The following is a 20,384-nucleotide window of genomic DNA, read 5'->3' as shown; positions in this document are numbered from 1 at the left end:
AATCAACTGAAGTTTTTCATGTCATAAAACAAATGTTAAATCTTTTCAGGTTGGGCTGCAGATCTGAGAAAACGTAAAATAAAGATAAAGCGGCTTATTTCTCAGGCTGGATGAAAGGACTACAAAAATGCCTGAAAACAAATTTTCCGCTGTTAAACAAACGAAATAAAAACCTCCTCCTCCGTCCTCCTCATAGATCAGGCAGCAATACATTTAATTAAATATGTGACTATTTTGAATTATTTTAATTCGATTAATGAAACTTTTTTTTATTAATAATTATTATTATCATAGTTGTAGTTAATTAAGTTAGTTAAGTAAAATGTGTTTTTTGGTAAGTCGACAACTTATTCATTTTGGGATGAGTTTGTAACACATGCCCTGAGACTATATACAAATTGCCATTTTGATCATAATTGGCACTCCCCATAATAAATAAACTAATAAATAATAACACTAAATAGACTAAGTAGATCGTTTTTGTGTTTTTTTTCCCCACGCGCATAATTTATTAAGGTGAGATATACATGTGCTGATACTTACTGTCTTTTCTTCTGAAGTTTCTTTAGAGGGTTCAGAGTGAGTCAAGCCAATCCAGTTAAAAGACACTGTCTCCCTCTGGAGGATGTTTCATTTCAAAGCACTTTGCTTATTTAAAACCAAACACTCTTTAAATAGACATGCGTGAATCTTAAATAAATATACAATACATCCACGTGCTGAGGAAGTGTTCACCCAATACTCTTTGAAGCTACAGAGGTGAGACAGGTATGTAGCCAGGCAGGTAAAAGCACACCTGTGAACCTATCAGATAACACACACAGTAGATACTCTACTTCAGACAGATTGTTTGTGGAAGTAACCCCGGCTATTTACGTAAATCCTTATTAGTGTTGGGAAATTTAGTCTGAGGCAACACGTTTGTTATTTTAACTGAAATATGTTGTAAAGTAAGAGCTTTTTCAAATGTAATCTAAAAACAGAATTCAAAAGCCATAAGAAGAAATAGACCACTAGAGGGCAGTAAACGTCATCTGTAGTGAATGTAAAGGAACTTTTACCTTCAGGGTAAATATACAGCGTACCTTGACCAGGATGCGTCACACAGCTGCTTGAAAAGACCTGATCACATCTCTCTGAAGCTGACTTAGTTTAAACTTACACTTAATGTCCTTTTGTCAGTATTCCAACTAATGCTTCTTATGTTTCCATTATGGTTTTTTTTTTTTTTTTTTTTTACATTTTACTCACTGTGGCCTTGTATTTTACTGCAATCTATATTACCTGAACCCTTATTGAATCAGCACAATCGTGGCTAGAGGTGGGAACAACTCAAAAATGCCTGTTGTGCAGAATAACACAGGTATAATGGCATAAATCATAAAAAACAAAAATGAAAAGAGGCAAGTTGAATTTCTATGATATATTTTTTTTTAATTGAAATAAAATTGAATTTATATATACAACACTTGTCCAAATGTCCACAAATGTCTTGAATATTGAGGGGAAAATTACGTCTCCACATGCTATCCATATTGAACTTTTACTGCAGTTCTGTCCAATTTTCAGTAAATATTTTATCATGTGACCGTTCCTCTCAGCAGAATCAATCATGGCTTCAGTGTCGCTGAGAAGTGCAGAATTTATTGTTTTTACCAGGATCCAGTTTATTTTGGCGATGTTTTAAATGAGACCTGTTGAATAAAGTGGTGAAGTGGCTTCAGAAAATAAAGCATAAATTGCTTTATTTCCACTGAGTACCAGTTCTGCCCTCTTGTGGCATAAAATATGCCTAAACCTAACATGTAGTACTCTCAGTCTGCTCTCAGTACACACTGGCAAGGCAACATGACTCTGATACCTCCCTGCAGCAGATCAATGCACTCAAAATGCAACTAAATTTGAATCTTAGTATGAATGTCTCTACATTCAGATACTGTACAAGTCCAAAAACACCTACAAGAGATGAACAAAATAACAGGAATACAATGCAACAAACACAGTGGACTGACACCTAAAGAACGACCACAGAGTCAAACCAATCACACAGCTGTTTCTGTCGTCACACTCATGTAAGACTCCAAAAGAAACTGCTGCAGTAAAGTTACAACTAGATAGATCCACCAATGTGTTTTTGTTCCTGAAAGTTTCATCTTCACCCATTTTTTTCTTTTAGGTAATGCGCCCAAAATGATCTGTATGGAAATAATATTGTAGAAAGACTCCTAACTCACACCCATATGATTTTTTGATTTCAACATTTAAAAAACAACATCTGGGTGAACATGTCAACGATTTTTAATATCTCTTGCATACTACCAGTTTCCTTGTTTTGTTTTTAAGTGGTATTTTGGATGGAGAGTCTGACAGAAAGATTAATAAAACTCAGTGTAACTACAGAAACTATAACGCAGTGCATTTTTCTCAGAGGCACATGTGTTACACCGTATGTAGATATATGACAAGATTCATTTAAGTTATGAAAAGTATCTTTTTGGGGGGGATTTACTTAAATTATTAATTAAACTTAAGTACAAGTGTCAAATGGATTTTACTATATGAAAAAAGACACATTTAAAAGAAACAGAGGATGATTATCAAGTATGCTGTATTATGTATTATCATAATTCCAATTTTTTATTTTTATTTATATGTTTATTCAGGAAGCAAAATATCAGCAAGTTTCTCTGGGTACCTGTATAAAACATCCTTCTTAAGCCCAGGATCAATCTGAATAAGTTGTGCCAAATATAGAGATGACAATATCTCCCATGAACTGGTCAGATTGTGTAAACACTGGTCACAGGGAAATAGAGAAATCGATGACCTTTCCATTTAGATATATGGATGCAAATGCCCACTTAGTTAACTCCATTCTTCAGCAGTAAAGGTATGTTTGGAACAAAATCCACAAGCTGCTTGGTCTGTCTCAAAACAAACAGAGTTACTCATCCATATGGGAAAACCCTGCAGTTAAGACAGGAGAGAACAGTCTTCTGGAGACTGTGGTTTACTTAGGGAATTGCCACCATCAGAGATCTATTTGAGGAGGGGGTATTGTATTAATTTCAAGGGCTTAAAGGAAAATATTATCAATAAATCATAAATGGGACTTTTGGAAATATCTTCCCTTATGCAGTTGTGTATTATCTATGGGTTATAAGCTGAAAGTGTCCTGCAGAGTTTCTTGAAGCTGCCCAAGAGGGTGCAATCACCTTTTGTTTCCTACAGATTGGCTGCTCATGCCCTCTATGGTAACAGTGAGAATCTGATGATTATATGGCAATTTAGGCACATGGAACAAAAGGTCAGGGAAAATACTGTGCATAACATGGGTTGACCAGAGAGAGATATTAAGACCAAATTCAAACATTATAAAATAATTCATAGATATTACTGGACTCCAGTTAGACCTAAGAGGCTTGGTTTAATTCAAAGTGATGGAAATGACTGTCCACTCATCTCCCCTTTATGGGCTCGAGTGATCGGGACAATGGGAGAGTGGTTTGGGCAGACCTTGCCAAGCTCACGTTTTTGCCTACTTGATGATAAAACTGTGCTAACAGCTGGACTTATAATGGCACAGTTGGGGCTAGCGCTCTTCCTTAACGCAGCCAAGGTTATTCTAAGGAAATGGAAAAGAACAAGCATGCCATGTTATAAGAACTGGAGTGAGCTCATGACAAGTACAGCCTCTTATGAACTAACGCTGGCCAAAGTGAGAGACTCAGTGTCTTAGTTCTCTGCTATGTGCGGTAGTTTCCTGACATATCAGAGCACAGGGATCAGTAAGAATGATGTAATGATGGACTTCATGTACTATATATCATGTGTGTGTCATGGGGGTATTGTGATCTGTAGCTCTGTGCTGCTGTAGTGTGTGTTTTGTAACAATGCCTTTATGTGATTTGGTATTTGAAGAATAGCTTGAATATCTAGAATATTATTGTTATGTTGCATTGTTTTGGTTTTGTTTTTAAAAAAAAGTGAATTACAAAAAAAACAAAAAAAACCCCAACCTTCGTCAGCTCGCTAATTTCTCCCATTGTATTTTCACTTCTTCACTGAGAGTTCAGGAAGCATCTGGGCAGCACGGTGTCGTTCCCATGAGAAATTTTTACATCACGGTTTATATCCGCTGAGGGCACAACACTATAGTAAATATCCTTTTGTTGTGTTTTACCTTAAGAATGAGGTTGATTGTTTCAGTTTGACTCTGCCCAGTGTGGCTTACCAACATCAAACACATACTGTATAATGACTCAGTGTTGTACTTTGAGTCAGTTTTATGGTATGAGATTGGTGAAAGTTGTATGAGTTCAAATTTAAGACTGAAGCTAATGGGATTTTCTGGTCTTAGCACCAACATCCACTGACAATGGTGTTCAGAAAATACTATTATCTATTATTGCTTAAACGTAAATGCTTGAACATTATTCGTTTGTTTAGTCTCCTTTTCCCCTGTGTAGTCTTCTCCCTCCTTGTCTTCTGTATCCTTCTTTACAAAATGTGAGAAGCAATACATCTACCCTGTGTGAGGTAACGCTCCTCCTCCAGATTTCACAACACTCAACATGGTTTATACAGAAATTCATACTCTTCCAAGTAAATCTTTGCTCTTTCTTCACCATGGCAGCTGCTGTAATAACAGATGCCAGTAAATAAGGCATTTAGTGGGCAAAACGGCAGCAGATATGAGAGGAAGGAAACAGTCCCAGGGCCAGGAAAGCTCTCATTACGGCAGCACTGCTCAACAGGATCTGCTTTGTTGCAGCAAACAGCAACGTCTTACTGGAGTCAATTCAACTTAAACTGAACCAAATCAAATATATGTGGTTGATGATTTGTTGAGTCTTTGCTGACATTGACTGCTGTTAAATATAACTCCTTAGCACTTTTTGCTCTCTTTGTTTTCAGAAACTGTGGTGGGTTCAGTTTTAAAGCTACAGAGAAGATATGTGGTATCATATAATACTAGAAGATCTAAGGACTCCATTGGTATCAACCACATCATGATATCTTGTCAGGAGGAGGCGAAATAATGCTGTTATATCATTTTCTGGTGAGGTAAAAACTTACACGTCCATTTTCAAAGGGGTCTTTAGACCTCTGACCTCAAGATATCTGAATGAAAACGGGCTCTATGTTTACCATTGAGTCTCCTTTTTACAGACACGCCCACTTCATGCTCATCACATGCAGTTTGAGGCAAAAAAAACATGTGTTTTTTTTCACCGATTGTATTTGAATAATTTTGCATACTGGGGTCACTAAACAGTTGGTGAATTGAATAAAGCTGGCATCACTGGAAAGTTGAAACTCTTGTGGATTTAATTAGTCCAGTTTTATTTATGTGTGATGATGTCAGTCCCCATAGTAGTCAGATCATTGTAGTGAGAGCATTTTTTAAACTTGACCTCGCTGTATAAAATAAGCTGCTGTGACCTCTAGGATAATCACAGCCCCATGAAACTGTACAGCCACAAGCTAGAGACCTAGAGCATTCAGAGGATGTGTAGTTGTACAAGGTTTACTGACAATAAGGTCAATAAGATCAATAACATAAGATAAGATAAGAAAATAAGATAAAACAATAAGATTAGCAGTTTCCAGAACAAAAGTGCACCCCTATCCATTTTCTGAAAAATGCAATTCTTGCAGAAATCTTAAAAAGTTTTTCATATCAAAACAGCGTTGGTTTTTCTATGATGTTCCTCAAGGTCATGGCTCCTTAATATGATAGGCTATTTAAAAGAAATACATTTTAAATATAGCACACTTTAGCACCAGATGTATGTAACAAATGGTATCAAACGAATAATAATAATTGAGCACGAGAATGGTCTTCATATACTCATATCATAATGAAATAAACCTTTATGCTTTGATCATTTTAATGAATTAAATAGGGGAGACAAAAAAGGGAATACTACAAAGATAAAGAAGCAAATAGAACATAAATAAGAAGTTGTCACAGTTTACCAATTATTAATAACAACTTATTTTTAGTCTATCTGATGATAAATTAATTTATTTTTCAAGTAACTTATTTACTTATTTGATTTTGGCAGCTCATATTATCCATATAGCTGCATTAAAAGCCAACACAGTCTGAGTGTTTAAGGAAACTGTTTACTGTTTTAAAGATGGAATGACTAAACTGATATGACTGAAATTAATATTGATATATTTGACTTTTCTTTTTTTTTAGTTATATTATGATATGGAAAAATTATGCTAAAGCAAAAAAAGTAAAACAATGTTAAGTCCAATTAATGGACTTTTGCATTACATTAGACCAAGTTATTCATACATTTAGAGCCAAACGCTGACTTAATCATTTCAGTTAATCAATTTAATTTTCTTGTTTTTCTAAACTATGAGCACCCAACTTTTTGTATATGATTTAACAAAAGAATGTAGCTTAATACAATATGTAACAAAACATAGGGTCAACCAGAGTGAAGAAAACTAAATTTTATTTCAAAATGTACATACCATAATCTTTCATAATGCCACATAGTGTGTCACATAACAACAACAAAATTACATAAAAATAAAACAAGAAAATATAAAATAACATATAATTAACAACATATACAAACAAATCTATATGAACACAGTGTGAAACTGAAGAGGAATGAGTTGTACAACAACGTACACCGTGAAAGTACAGAAACCTTTGAGAGACTAAACTGTAAACTGTTGAAACATGTTCTTCATTTGTATCTTTGAAGAGTAACTTCATGACTTCATATTTACACAAACAAGCAGGCAAAGTTCAGGTTTAGACCTGAAACAAAGCACTTATTATTACGCAATAATCAACTGAAAATAAAATCCTACTTTAGGAGAGTTCATTTGAAAAATAAAAACAGAAACCCTTCTCAAAAGAGCAAACACTAATTTATTTTAATTTTTTTAAACATGATTTATGAGAATATGACAAGAACAACATCACTAAGCACCAATTTGATTTATATTCCCTGGGTTGGACACACGATAACATGATTTAGTCAAAACAGAGAGATCTCTTTTTGCAAATGAACCCCTATGAGAGAAAAAAACAGCTGACAGCAGCAGAAACTACAGTGACATCCAAGTAACAGCAGAAAAGTTTCAGCTATAAAATGGAATTCAAATTCGTAACAAAGTCTGGTTTGGTGTCAAATCCTGATTCTGGTTTCTGACTGTTCAGCTTTCAAAATCCTGCAGTGAGACTTTTCCTCATTGTAGAAACACAAACCGCACCAGCTTGTAAATTCAAGGCCTCTCCTCTGCTCTCCTCCACTAGACGTAGTTGGACTTGGAGTGTGTGTTGGCGGGGAGGAGGTGGTTGGAGCTGATGGACCCGCCCTGGGACCGCGAGCATCGCCGACAGGTCAGGAAGGCCCCTCCAGCCATGGTGAGGACGCCGCCAGCCCAGCTGACAAACACGGCGTTACCAAACTCATAACTGCAGGGAAAAACACACACGTTTAGATACACATCTACGTACAGAATGAGCTCTGTGTGTGTGTGTGTGTGTGTGTGTGTGTGTATACCTGTGCAGGCGATGGGATTCGTTGAAGATCTTAACAATTTTGTTGACGTACCAGGAGGTTATGATGATGGTCAGTAAACCTGAACAAAGAAAACATGTCATGTTGTTTATCACATAATTTAAATCCTGCTGAACTTTTTAAAAACACTTTTACTATTTCTTGTGTAGTTAGCTTATTGTTTCAGGGATGATTCAATTATCTTCTTCCAACCTGCACTGTTTTTGCCTTTAAAGTCTTTGCTGCCTCGTCTGCGTGAGCTACAGTCTAGGGACTATTTGAAGACATAATGTACTGACTGAACACTGCTAATTCTTTGTTTAATGGAATGTGTTTGTCTCTTTTATATTACAAATGTGAATATTGTTTGTTTTAAACTGTTTGCTGTTGCGTGGTGTTGTTGTTTAAAGTGAGTCTGTTTTAAGTATGCTTTATGTTTATGTTATGCTGCTGTCTTAGCCAGGACTAAACTTAAATAGGAGCTTAATTTTTCCTCCACTAAAAATGTGCTGATGTTACTTCTGCTCATGTTGTTGGGTTGTTTTAAAGGCGCCATTTAGTTTGTTTATAAGATTAAATCTTTTACGTCACTGGCTCCCAAATATAATCCCAGGGATACACAAAATTACGTGGCGGGTATGTGGAACAAATTTGTGATTTGCAGGAAAGGGACTCAATGATGATCATGAAAAGAAAATACAGATTGTGTATGGAGATTTTATGGGTGGATTTTATATATATTTGCCCTTGCAATGTTATTTCAAATTTTAAAATCTCTTTTCTGTATAGTTCTGTTTTAGTGTGTTATGTCATCTCTCTTGTGTTGTTTGTGTCATCCTTTTTGCCGCCTATTTTTACAAAGAAAAACAGAGATTTTAAACCTCTTCCCAGTTAAATCAATGAGCATACATTTGAGATATTAACCAGCCTGTCAGGTTCTGAAGCCGCTGAACACACCTGCAATCAAGAACATGATTCCTCCAATCATAGCTGTTGTGGATTTGCTATTAGGGTTGCCATCCATGAAGCGGGTGCACTTCATTCCCACCGTGGAGACCAACAGTGCCACAGTGGAGAGGATGATGCTGAGAAGCAGCACCGCCCTGGTAACCTGGACCTCACCTAAAGGTGCACAAGTGGAAATGTTGTCACACATGTTCAGCAAAACTTTCATTTACAGGCTGTGATCGCTCTCTACTTTACATATTGCTCTTACTACTTATTATAATTGTACAGTAGAAGTACACTAGAAAATTTGGCAGAATCTAAATTCCACCTGAATAAAAAAACAACCCCCTATATCAGGGATGGGCAACCGGAGACCCGGGGGCCGGATACGGCCCGCACCCTCACTTGAAGTGGCCCTCGGTACAACTACATGCATTTGAGCATGAAATCTTAAAAGTGCAGTATAAAAATGCACAAAATGACTTCTTGCAATTAATATTGGTCTGCTGTTCTTGCACTGAAAAAAAGAGAAATCACAGTAAATGGTTATTTTTTATTTGCTTCAAACCTTTTGTATTCCTATTTATACTGTTATACATGCATTTGAGCATGAAATATGTTAAGTTACTGCACTGTAAACATATTTAATATTGCAGTTTCATCATATCTGGTCAAGTGCATATAGTGGTCCTATATGTGGCCCTGTGGTAGTGTCGATGAAAAATTGTGGCCCCTTCCAGCAATTAAGTTGCCCATCCCTGCCCTATATGACCATGTTTGAGTGTCAAGACTGAAGCCATATACTGAGATAAAGTCCTCACAAATAGCTTACACAACAAAGATGCTAATTATAGTAACTTATTGCCGGTGGAAGGTATCTCAACAAGCAGCGTCTGGTTTTCTGAGGAGATGCAGCTGTGATAAAAACTTACTTGGCAGCTTGAGGAGGTACTGGTGAAATTCACAGGTCGTCCTCTCGTTGCCACTGCAGCTCATCCACAGACCCTCATAGATGCGGTGCGTCTTGCCCTGGTACTGTTTCTTCCATTCAACCATCAAAGTGGCCGCGACGGTGGTAGCGAGACCGACCAGAGCGAGGAGGAACCCGAGCAGCTGCAGTCCTGAACTGGCCATAGTGTCCGGATAACAAGGAACGAATAATTAGTTTCTAAAAAAAATGTCCGAGAAGTTTGTTTGGAACTGAGCGGGAACACATAAATAAAAAGCGAGCAGAAGTAGTTGAACTCAGTAGTTGCTCTGTGTTCAGGTGTCTCCTCGCGGCTCCACAGACCGTTACCCTCGCGCTCCTCTCCAGCCGCTATTTAAAGTCCGAGGCGCGTGACGCATGAGGGTCTACTCCACCTGCAGGGGATGATGGGAGAGTTTCTGACGAAGTCTTATCAGACCAGGTCATACGGGTCACACATTGTGGGAAATACAGCCCTGATTCCGAAGTATGTGGGACGTCATCTAAAATTAAAATAATAAATCCTATTTTAATTATGTTCAATTAAAATATGTATAAAGTCCTAAGTTCTGTGGAATCATGGTTGTATATATTTATATATTTATTTATTGTACTATATATGTTTTAGTAAACTTTTGGAATACAATAAATAAATAAATCTAAAATTACTTTGTGCTTCCCTTAAAGTTCCTTAAAGTTGTTGTGTAATTCAGCTTCAAGCCCATATGACACAGTAAGAGAAAAAGCCAGAGACAAGTTTACATTTATATTTTGGATGGGTATGGAAAAATTCATACTCGATAAGAATGGACAACCCAACATTTTTTAACCTAAAGATATTATCTCAAAATCTGAATCTAATAACAAAACAGTATGCTTTATAATACATCTTATGCTTCTGATGGGTAAGTTTCACATCCACAAGATGAAGTTTTCCAAATCCCTACCTAACTTTAATGTTTTAACAATAGAATTGAAATGTTATATAGAGACTTTAGAGTTGATGTTGAATAAGAAATGTGAACGCACTCTGCTACACTTTAAAAGCTTATTTTCAGAAATCCCAGAATAGTATAAAAGTAAGCACCTTATACCCTATGTACCTTATTATGTTATTATTTATTATTATATTATTTATCTACAGATACTGTAACTGACATTTTTCTTTGTATGTCTTGTTTATATCCTGAATGCTTGAAACACAAGAGTAAGAGAGAAAAGTTTGATCCTTTGCTAAGTCTGATCCAAAATTGTTTGCTCTCCTGTGTTAATGATTTTTTTTTAAAGTATGAAGTTTCTGCCAGGATATTTTTTCCAAGACTTTTCCCCCCTTGGCCACAAGACTGTGTTTTGAGGAGAAAGGAAGAAAACATGGATGCTTTTAGTCCTTTGGTGTACTTCAGGCTAAAATGAGTATTACAATAACAAACACTTCACTTGACAGATGGAAAGAAGCAAATTAGAAAATTATCCTTAACCTTCATATTTGTTTCACAGACGGAAAAAATAAATTACAAACCTGACCTTTTTTCACCCGTTCTTCCACCATAAACACAGGAAGGAAAACAATTTAAATCAGACTTTGAAAATGAATCCCTGACATGTTTTTTCACCCTCTTCCATAGGCGGTTGATATAAACAGCACAAATGCAGGTGCCAACATACTAACATCATATTCATGCAACGAATACAAAGCGTGTAATCAACAATAAAATCTAGATTAAAATCACTTCAAGTTAGAACTAAAATTTTAAAATTTTTTACATTTTTAGAACAACTGAAGAAACTACATTTCCCAACAAAATGCACTTGTTGCTGCACACAGGTTAGTTTTTTTTTTTTGTTTATTTATTTGTTTATTTATTAAGGATCCCCATTAGCTGGTACCTTAGTAACCAGCTAGTCTTCCTGGGGTCCACAGGAACAACACAGAATATACAGAAAAAAATATCCTCAATATATCAAACATTTACAGGTAAGGTCAGTCACAATAAACCTAAAAAGGGTAAGAAAAGGAAAGAAAAGGTAAGAACAACATTTAAAAATGTACATCGTGTGTATATTTTTATCAGTGTGCATATTTAAGTATACAGCATGTGAATCAGTCACCATAAGACAGAGCTTAATGCAACACACTGAGATTAATGTATGAAACAAACAGACAAAAACCTCAGGAGAAGAGGAGACCTTTCACTCAGTAAATATGCTCAATTGTCATTCCTTTCCTCAGTAAATTACACCCACAAGCTGGTGTTTACGAGAACAAACTCTCTTCAATTAAGCCAGACAATTAGAAAATTATTTGACCATATTTGGTGAGCGGGATGCCAGTTTGTAAACACTCTGCATTTGTCTGTTAGATTGGATCAGTGTCCACCCTTTCCTGAAATAAGCCTCCATCAAAACATTGTGCCGCAATTAAACTCACGGCTCCCATCTGAATTTGTCTAAAACGAGTCATTATGTAGCCCTCCCTTACAGGCACTAAGTGTATTTATTTAATTTTTTCACAGCCATTGTTTAATATCACTTAAAAATGCACTGGCCAGGTCAAACTTTATTGATGTTATTTCATTCCTGCTGCATGTGACAATATCAGGAAAAGGGGACCACTTTCCCTGTGATTCTCTCAAAAACCATCCATCAACTGTCAGAACAGCTTAAAATGCACCATGAAACGTTTTTAAAACCACATGGTCTTCCTTCCTTTTATGATACCTTCGGAGCCAGAGGACGATGTAGGTCAACCAGAAGAAAAGACGTGTCATTTCTTATCTGTGCAATCTTTCCTCCCACACAAACAACACAGTGTTTGGGAATCAGCTGGACCCTCCTTATAGTGTAATCAGTGATTCACATCCTGGGACTATTTAGTGAGAAGAGAATTATAATGACAGTAAACTTATTTGCTCTTATCATTCCGAAACCAAAACAAATATTGAGGATTAATCATTTTCACCCCTGTCACCTTAAAAGAGGCAAAAATAGTCTGAGGTTATGATTTTTAAGTTACATAACGTAGGTGCAGTAGATTATTTTGGTATTGTGTTTTAGGGTAGTATGCTGTATGATGTATGAGTTCACACAATGAATGTTTAATAAATCTGCTATGATAGTGTCTTTGGAGATCTCTTTTTTTCGAGGCATGGTTCACATCAGCAGATGCTTCTTATGTTGAGTTTTTTATAGGTCAAAGTAGCTCTACAATCCCAGCTTTGCTAACTCTTGCCTCCAATTAGCTCTTGTTCAAGTCATTAGCCTAAGGGTTCATTTACTTTTTCCACCAGGACTTTGAATGTTTCATAGATGTGTTCAATAAAAATATGAAATATTACAATTGTTTGTGTAGGTTAAGCGCATTGTGTTTGTCTATACTTGGGACTTTATGACAAATCAATGCAGAAAACTAGGTCATTTCAAAGGGTTCACATACTTTTTCTTGCCACTGCATGTCCCCACTAACAGTTCACTTGCTCTATTGATTTTAATGTCCGGTCAGACAGACTCAGGGGAAAATTACACAAAGTTGGAAGATTAGCTCAAAACCTGTATATGGCTGACTGCGTTTGGCCAATGTGATTTTGTGGGCAATGTGTTGTAGGTATAATTAATAGTATGTGGTGTCTATGATGTGCATATTTGGATATTATTAGTTAGTATACTTTTGTCCCATTAATATAAACAAATAAGTATACTCTTAATGGTATAACTAACCTTAGAGGAAGAATATCACTTTAGCACCACTTGGTGCTTTGTCCCTTATAATTACCTTAGAAATGAAATGTGTGAAGTAAAAGCACTGTCCTTTTGAGGCCAGTGACAATGTGTTTGAAAACAGGCTCACGCTGCGAACGTGGAAACTTGACTCACTCTGTAAGTCAGTCACATACACACCTGTGTGTACAGCTGACCTCTGCAGTCAGCTAAAAACCTAAAGATGAATGGCTTTTGAGAAAACATTGTGAGCTGGAAATTCAGACGCCACCCTCCCCTCCCTCAGCTGTAAACATCTGTTTGATGCTAAAATAAAGAATGGACAGTACTTTGAATCATGACGGACAAAGCTGTGAATCATCTTGAACCGTCATGTCGTGGGCATTAAATGTTTTGCAATTTGCAACCAAAATTAGCCTTTCACACTTCCTTTTTAGCTGATCCTCAGAACAGAAACAGCAGAAATAATGTCAGTCAAAAGGGGAAGAGGTCACGGGTGTAGGTGGATGTAAAATTGGTCTCTAACGTGTATTGTGACACTTTTTATGATGTGATTCAAACCTGGGGAGGGGGCGACGCCTGATGCCTGATCAGCTGATACACCCACTCCTTATAGACAGTCATTGGTACAGTCACAATGTATCTGCCTCACATAAAGACATTATAATGTGACACAAACACCCCAAGGACCTCAGATAGTAATAAAAAATGTCACAACACACTTCAAACAGTATGAGACACCAGTAAAATGTTTTACATTATAGAAAGATTATATTCCAAAACAATAAATGATGCTTAAATGTCTAACATGGTGAAAGACCTCTTAGACGTTGTTGTCATAATTAACGTTTTGCATAAAAAATGGGACTTTGAAACACTTCTCAGCAAAGCTTGCTTGTACATTAATTGTAGGGAGAAGACACTGGAGCAGTGGCGACTTGATTAGCCAATCACATGGCAGCAACTCAATGCATTTAGTCATGTAGACATGAAGATGAGCTGCTGACGTTCAAAGCGAGCATCAGAATGAGGAGAAAGGTGATTTAAGTGACTTTGAAGGTGGCATGGCATTACGAGTGTTTTACAAACTGCTGATCTACTGGGATTTTCACACACAACTATCTCTAGGGTTTACAGAGAAAATATCCAGTGAGCTGAAGTTCTCTGGGCCAAAATGCCTTGTTGATGCCAGAGGTCAGAGGAGAATGGACAGACTGGTTCGAGATGATAGAAAGACAACAATAACTCAAATAAGAAAATTGCGGAAGTATGCAGAAGGCACACTCTGAACACACAATATGTCCAACCTTGAAGCAGACGGGCTACAGCAGCAGAAGACCACACCGCCACATTATTAGGTACACACTTCAACAAATAAAGTGGCTGGTGAGTGTATGCATAAATCTGTAAACTGCAAATGAATTAAATAAAATCTTATGCAGTAAATATGTCAGTTCTATTTAAAGATAGCTTATTTTAAACATCCCAAAACTGACCTTGCCACTGGAAAGGGCCAAGATGACATTATAAACACATTTTAACACTTACATTTTCATATAAAAAACTAACTTGCATCACTGAAAAAACCTTATCTCACACACACACACACACACACACACACACACACACACACTGAATTGACCTTCCAACCAAAGAAAGAGGCCGTTATTCCAATCTTTATCAAAAATCAGCAGGCTTAGATGGTTTCCTCAAATAAATCAACGTCTGGGTGTTATGTGGATATGAAATATGAAATATGCAAGTGTAAATGTGATACTTAAAAAAGGCATAGTGTGGGTTGTTTTTCTCAGGAAACTAAAGTCCTTTGAGATCAGTTGTAAACTCTTGTTTTCAATTAAAGCTTTGTGTTGTGGCATTACTGTATGTCGGGGTAACAGCTTTACTCTCATGTTTCATCTTGAAACGAGTTAAAGAAAGTTACAGCTGATTTTTTATACTATTTTTCTTTTAAAAACACTGCTGTTTGCGGACGCATAGTGATGACATAATGTTTCATAACCAGTTTAAAACCTTTTGTAGAATAGTTTATTAATTATCAGGAAATATGATTGACGGGTGTGAACATGAAATCTTTTAGGTGTTTTTTTCTCTCTATGAAAAATCTGTTTAGGCACAAAACCAGTTTTCTTCTCAAGTTATCTATTTTACCATCTTCTATTATGTCTATTAGCCTTGATAGGAAGTAAAGATCACAAACAAAACACAGTCAGAGTTGACTTTTTTTTTTAAGGAACTGGAGCATGACTCTCACCTCGATTAACAACTTTCAGTTACAGGTTATGGGCGTAGCCAAACTGATGAAAGATAATTTACAGTAAAACTGGATGATCAAACCACAGTGGATGCACTAATGTGGAAGAAATGTTGGCAGCATTTACTTGATAGACAGGGTTCATTTCTTGATAAATAGGATTTACAGTAAATTAAAGTTATCATCTTAATTCGCTGGTATAATGATTTCCAGCAACAGATGAAAAGAATGGAGCTCCCTTTTCCATACACTGTATGAGCTCAGGATTTTGTCAGGCTTTTGTTTGGCTTCCTGTGAGTGCTGCCTAATGCTCCCCAATCATCACTCAGAGGCAGGATGCAGATATCGGGGAGGAGTTACAGTAATCTTCGTTCTGGGAGTAGCAGTGAGCCACTCGGCTTAATTACACCAAAATATTTATTTTCTTGTGTTAAGTGGAGAGAACGTAATCGAAAGTAGGTTGAAGTATTTTTTCCCTTCCTATTATGTCTAAATGGCTTTTTTTTTTAAGGGACAAAAACAAACAATTCCTCAACAGGGACAGCAGCCAAAACCTACTGATGCTAAAAAATTAAAATCAAGTCAACAAGCTCCTCAAACACTGATAAAGCAAACCTTACAGGAGCAGAGCCCACACACAGTTATTACAGATTACAAAATGCATCTTAAAGTGGAAAATATGTGAGGAAGACGCCATCTAGTGGCACTTCTGAGCAAGACAGCCAGCAGGAGCAGGTGTCACTGAGGACACGCTGAGAGACCTGCTACACTCCCTGTTACAGTCTTTAGTGTCACTGTAGTAGTTTGTTTGATCCCAGGCATTTCTTTGCACCTTTGTATTCTTTACACAAATAATATATGCATTTATGACATATTTGCAAAACTTGTCCTGCCGTAGAAAACTATTGTGTAGACACAAAGTCAATGAATCAATCAGCAAACAAGTTTTAGAAAGGTTCACACTGTACTGAAAGGTCATTCTTACATCCACTTTTTTATTCTATTTTATTCTATTCTTAGGTTTTTTAAATACCGTAGTTGCTTTTCTTACATTTTCACGGTCACATTGACATGGGTCCAGTTGTTCAGAAGTAATCTGATTGGATTGGATGCAATCTTGAAAATACAGTTGTTTAAAAGAAAAGAAAAAAAAAACGACTCTGAAATCAGATAACATAAAACTTTTTTTTGATTTTGGCAGAAGGGTGGGTTTCAGAAACAAGATGTAACAAATAGTTTTAATTGATCATATTAACAGTATATATTTATATTTTGGACTTATTTAATGAACCATTTACTGATTTATTTAACCATTACAGTCATAAGGAAGTAGACATTATCCTATCAAGGCTTTTAGTAAAGGAAAACAAGTGTTTTAGTTCCTGTAGAATAATAAATAAATACAAAATCCAACAAATATATATATAAATATATTTTTAAAAAATGACACAGTCAAGACTGTTTTCCGTCTCTTTATAACACGTACAGTGACCTCACACTGGCTGCCTGTTGTTGCTTACATAGTAAGTAGCCTACATTGTGATGCAGTCCCATACAGCACTGGTTTCCAGATTTGGTAATCAAATGGATAATCTGATCCCAGATAACAAAACACAAGACTTCCAAATCCGATTAAAAAAAAAAAAAAACATCTTGAAGAACTATTCATGTGATTAAGCAGTTAGTGTCACAACATTTAATAGTCCCAGTTGCTCCTGACTGCCAGTCTTTCTCCTGTCATGGAGGTTTAACTTGTCAAACACAGTGTGACTCAGTGCTGCCTCAAGTGGATGGAAGATGTATAGAAGAATTAGTGCTGAACGCTTCAGGGTTTTCTGAGGTCAGAGATGCAATGCACATTGATTTTTAATTAGGGACCGATCACTGAAAGTGCGAGGACCCTATTGTAATTGGTCGGTCTATTATTATTTTTCAGGGTAATCAATCACCTTTTTGGGGCCTTTCTCATATTCAAAAACTCACCATATTTGGAGTATGAGTCTATTCTCCCGTGAAAATTTCGTATTCTAGTATTTGCGGCAATGGACGTTGCTAACTCACTCACTCGTGCCCCCTTGAAAATTTCAAAAGAGCCTGACAATATAGGATTTTTTCACATACACACACAAAATTTGGTACATATGTGTATCAAGGGAACACTCACCAAAAACTCTCAAGAACCCATACCCTAAAACTTACAGAAAGTCGGCCATTTTGCATCACATATGCCATTTCCTGCTGTTTTTGCCCATTTCCAACCCGCATACTTTCACAAACTCGTCCGAGAGATTTCTTCTGATTGACTTCAAACTTGGTCAGCACCATCACAAGGCATTTGGGATCACATGTTATCCAAAGCTTTACCGACTGTCACTCTATGTGATCTCTATGTGCAAAATATGGCGTCTCGCCATAAAACACGAGATCGTTATAACTTTTCCATTCTTTGTCCGATCTGGTCCAAACTTCTCATGCTTCATCAGTGCCAGGGCCAGAGTCCGGCCCTTAACACTTAACACTTAACGAAATAACAATATTTCATAAAGCCCCGCACCTTAGCCTATATCCACGCCCCCTTTCATTAATTTACCATGTTGCATACTTTAAAGAACTCATCCAACAGATTTCATCCCATTGCCTTCAAACTTGGTCATTATCATCACAAGGCCTTTGGGATCGAAACTTCTCAAAACCTTTACTGCAGGTCACAATATGTGGCCGTGACATTCCGGCAAGATATGGCGTCTCGCCATAAAACACAACACTGTATAACTTGACCATACATTGTCCAATCTGTCCCAAATTTCACACACGTGATTAGGGTCCAGCCCTGAACACACCCACGTGTCAATATTGACACACAGTCACAGCGCCCCCCGCTGGCTTCAGGAAGTAATATGTTTTACACCTACCCAGAGGACAGTGATAGGAGACACGCAATTTGGTACGCATAGGGACTGACCCCACAGCGCCTCCCCCGATGGCGCCACTCTGCTCAGTCCCGTTCAGTCCTGCTTGCAGGCCTGGTTTATTTTATTTCTACGTTAATCTTAAAATATTAATGTCACCATTTGAAATTGTGTACCAGATTATAACTTTAAACTAGGCAGGTCAAACACAGAAACAGCACAATAACCAAAGGTTAAAATATAACACAAAGTGACACACAACAGCACATTACAAATGTGTGCAAATAAAAGAAAAATATGGAAACCATAAATTCGAAGACAAGGTCAGTGAGTATGGAGTGGAAACAGACCTTTAAAGTTGGCTTTGAATGTGTGTGACATTGTCAGGTCGGGTGTGCCACTGATTTGTGGCTTTTAGAGAAAAGGCTGAACAGGGTGTGGTCCTCATTAAGCACCAGTACTCTTACTAATATACACATGACCTTTTTGCCAGAAGTAAGTCGTGTCAAACCTTTCAGGTACATAAAAGCTGTAGGAAAAGTACAGGTGTTACTATTAACAATAGCAATGTTTCTGCACTCTTCAAGCATCTCAGTTAGTGTGAGAGTGAATCAGGACACTGAAAATGAAGCAGCTAAATGGAATTCAGCCATCACAAATTTCATCATTTATACCAGTGATTTTCATACTAATGCCTTCAGTGAAAAAGGCCTTTTACTAGCACACCTGTGTCAACTGTAGATGAGTAATAGCAACCCTGTCAGCTGATTGAAATGACAATTATTAAAAGTTAATGTAACATGCCTTAAGCAGTGCTTTATCTTTTTTAAAAATATTTTATTTCTTCTATCCAATCTCTTTATCTTTCCTTATGGCCTTTTGCTTTTAACTGCAACTGTGCCGGTGTATCAATGTCCTAAAATAAATTCAGAAGTACTGTGTTCTGTTTTTGCAAGCTAAAACAAAGCACCTGAGGATTGCCTTGGCATGTGTACAAGGGTGACTCCCTTCAAAGATGGGTTTTGGTGCTGCTGTAAACCAGTCCGATGTCATTCCTGCATCAGGCACAGCTCAGAGCGCCTTGGGCACAACGGCCGGCTTAATTTTTACACCTCATGATGAGAATGTTTTCCTTCTGCCACATGCCAGCACTCAGAAGCCGTCACCTCGTGCAGCTCCTCTTCAACCTTTGGAAATATGACAGAAACTCCTCAAGTGAGAGTGTTAACTCCATTAAAGTTCATGTAGGAAGCTTTGAGCAGGGGTAAATAAAAAAATAAAAAAATAGATAAGACATTATGCATACAGTATGACCACAAATATCAGTCATAGTTCTCACAGTAGTTTGATAAAGGGCTACTTCACGTTGTGATCTGAAATGACTAAATTTATTCATGTCAGGCTCTATTCTGCAATGCAACGTGGGTAAATTCATTCATTTTTGTAGACAATGTGTGGCTGAAGGTGTGGCACCAGAAGCAACTCAGCTGATGCAATCGTGTGTGTAGGATGAGAGTATTAGATTACAGAGATGTAGCTGCAAATGTGGTGTTTTAGTGACCTATTTTATAACTTCAGTTTGCATTTTAAAGTGTAACTGGCTGTAATGATTCCCTCCCACGATAAAAGACAGAGCTAAGCTTTCCTCTGGTGAGGGTTGGGAGTCTGACTAAATAGTTATCTGACTCCCTCCACCGGTTTTTCCTGCAGATGTGCCCCAGGCTTCATCAGGCCCAGAGAGAGAGAGAGAGAGAGAGAGAGAGAGAGAGAGAGAGAGAGAGAGAGAGAGAGAGAGAGAGAGAGCGCGCATGCCATGCATTGAATTAAAATGACTAAAGCTTTTTGTTTTACAGACTAAAGATGGTTCAAAGAGTGCAGCATGCTTTTATTTTCTCTCTGAAGGATTTAAACTTTGATAGGCACTTAACCTCCAGTGTGAGAGGAACTGGGTCTCTCTCTCTCTCTCTCTCTCTCTCTCTCTCTCTCTCTCTCTCTCTCTCTCTCTCTCTCTAATAAGTGGGTGTGTCTTCGTG

General features: G+C 37.2%; 1 protein-coding gene across 1 annotated transcript; it reads right to left on the bottom strand.

Annotated features, from left to right (window-relative positions):
* Positions 1-7,213: 7,213 nt before the first annotated feature.
* On the bottom strand, positions 7,214-9,806 carry LOC131977542 (claudin-19). Its single transcript, XM_059340912.1, has 4 exons — positions 9,422-9,806; positions 8,499-8,663; positions 7,545-7,623; positions 7,214-7,456 (listed from the first exon to the last, which is right to left on the bottom strand). Exons 1-4 carry the CDS (start codon positions 9,621-9,623, stop codon positions 7,291-7,293), a joined length of 612 nt encoding a protein of 203 aa, XP_059196895.1. The 5' UTR covers positions 9,624-9,806; the 3' UTR covers positions 7,214-7,290.
* Between the last annotated feature and the right edge of the window lie 10,578 nt (positions 9,807-20,384).

This window comes from Centropristis striata, chromosome 9, assembly GCF_030273125.1.
Source record: "Centropristis striata isolate RG_2023a ecotype Rhode Island chromosome 9, C.striata_1.0, whole genome shotgun sequence".
Classification (NCBI taxonomy): Eukaryota; Metazoa; Chordata; class Actinopteri; order Perciformes; family Serranidae; genus Centropristis; species Centropristis striata.
This window is presented reverse-complemented; position numbering and strand designations above follow the sequence as displayed.

Coding starts and splice junctions, on each gene's coding strand:
- LOC131977542 (XM_059340912.1), bottom strand. CDS start 9,623: ATGGCCAGTTCAGGACTGCAGCTGCTCGGGTTCCTCCTCGCTCTGGTC. Junction 8,664..9,421: donor GTACCTCCTCAAGCTGCCAA/GTAAGTTTTTAT, acceptor GTGCACCTTTAG/GTGAGGTCCAGGTTACCAGG. Junction 7,624..8,498: donor AATCATGTTCTTGATTGCAG/GTGTGTTCAGCG, acceptor TTCTTTGTTCAG/GTTTACTGACCATCATCATA.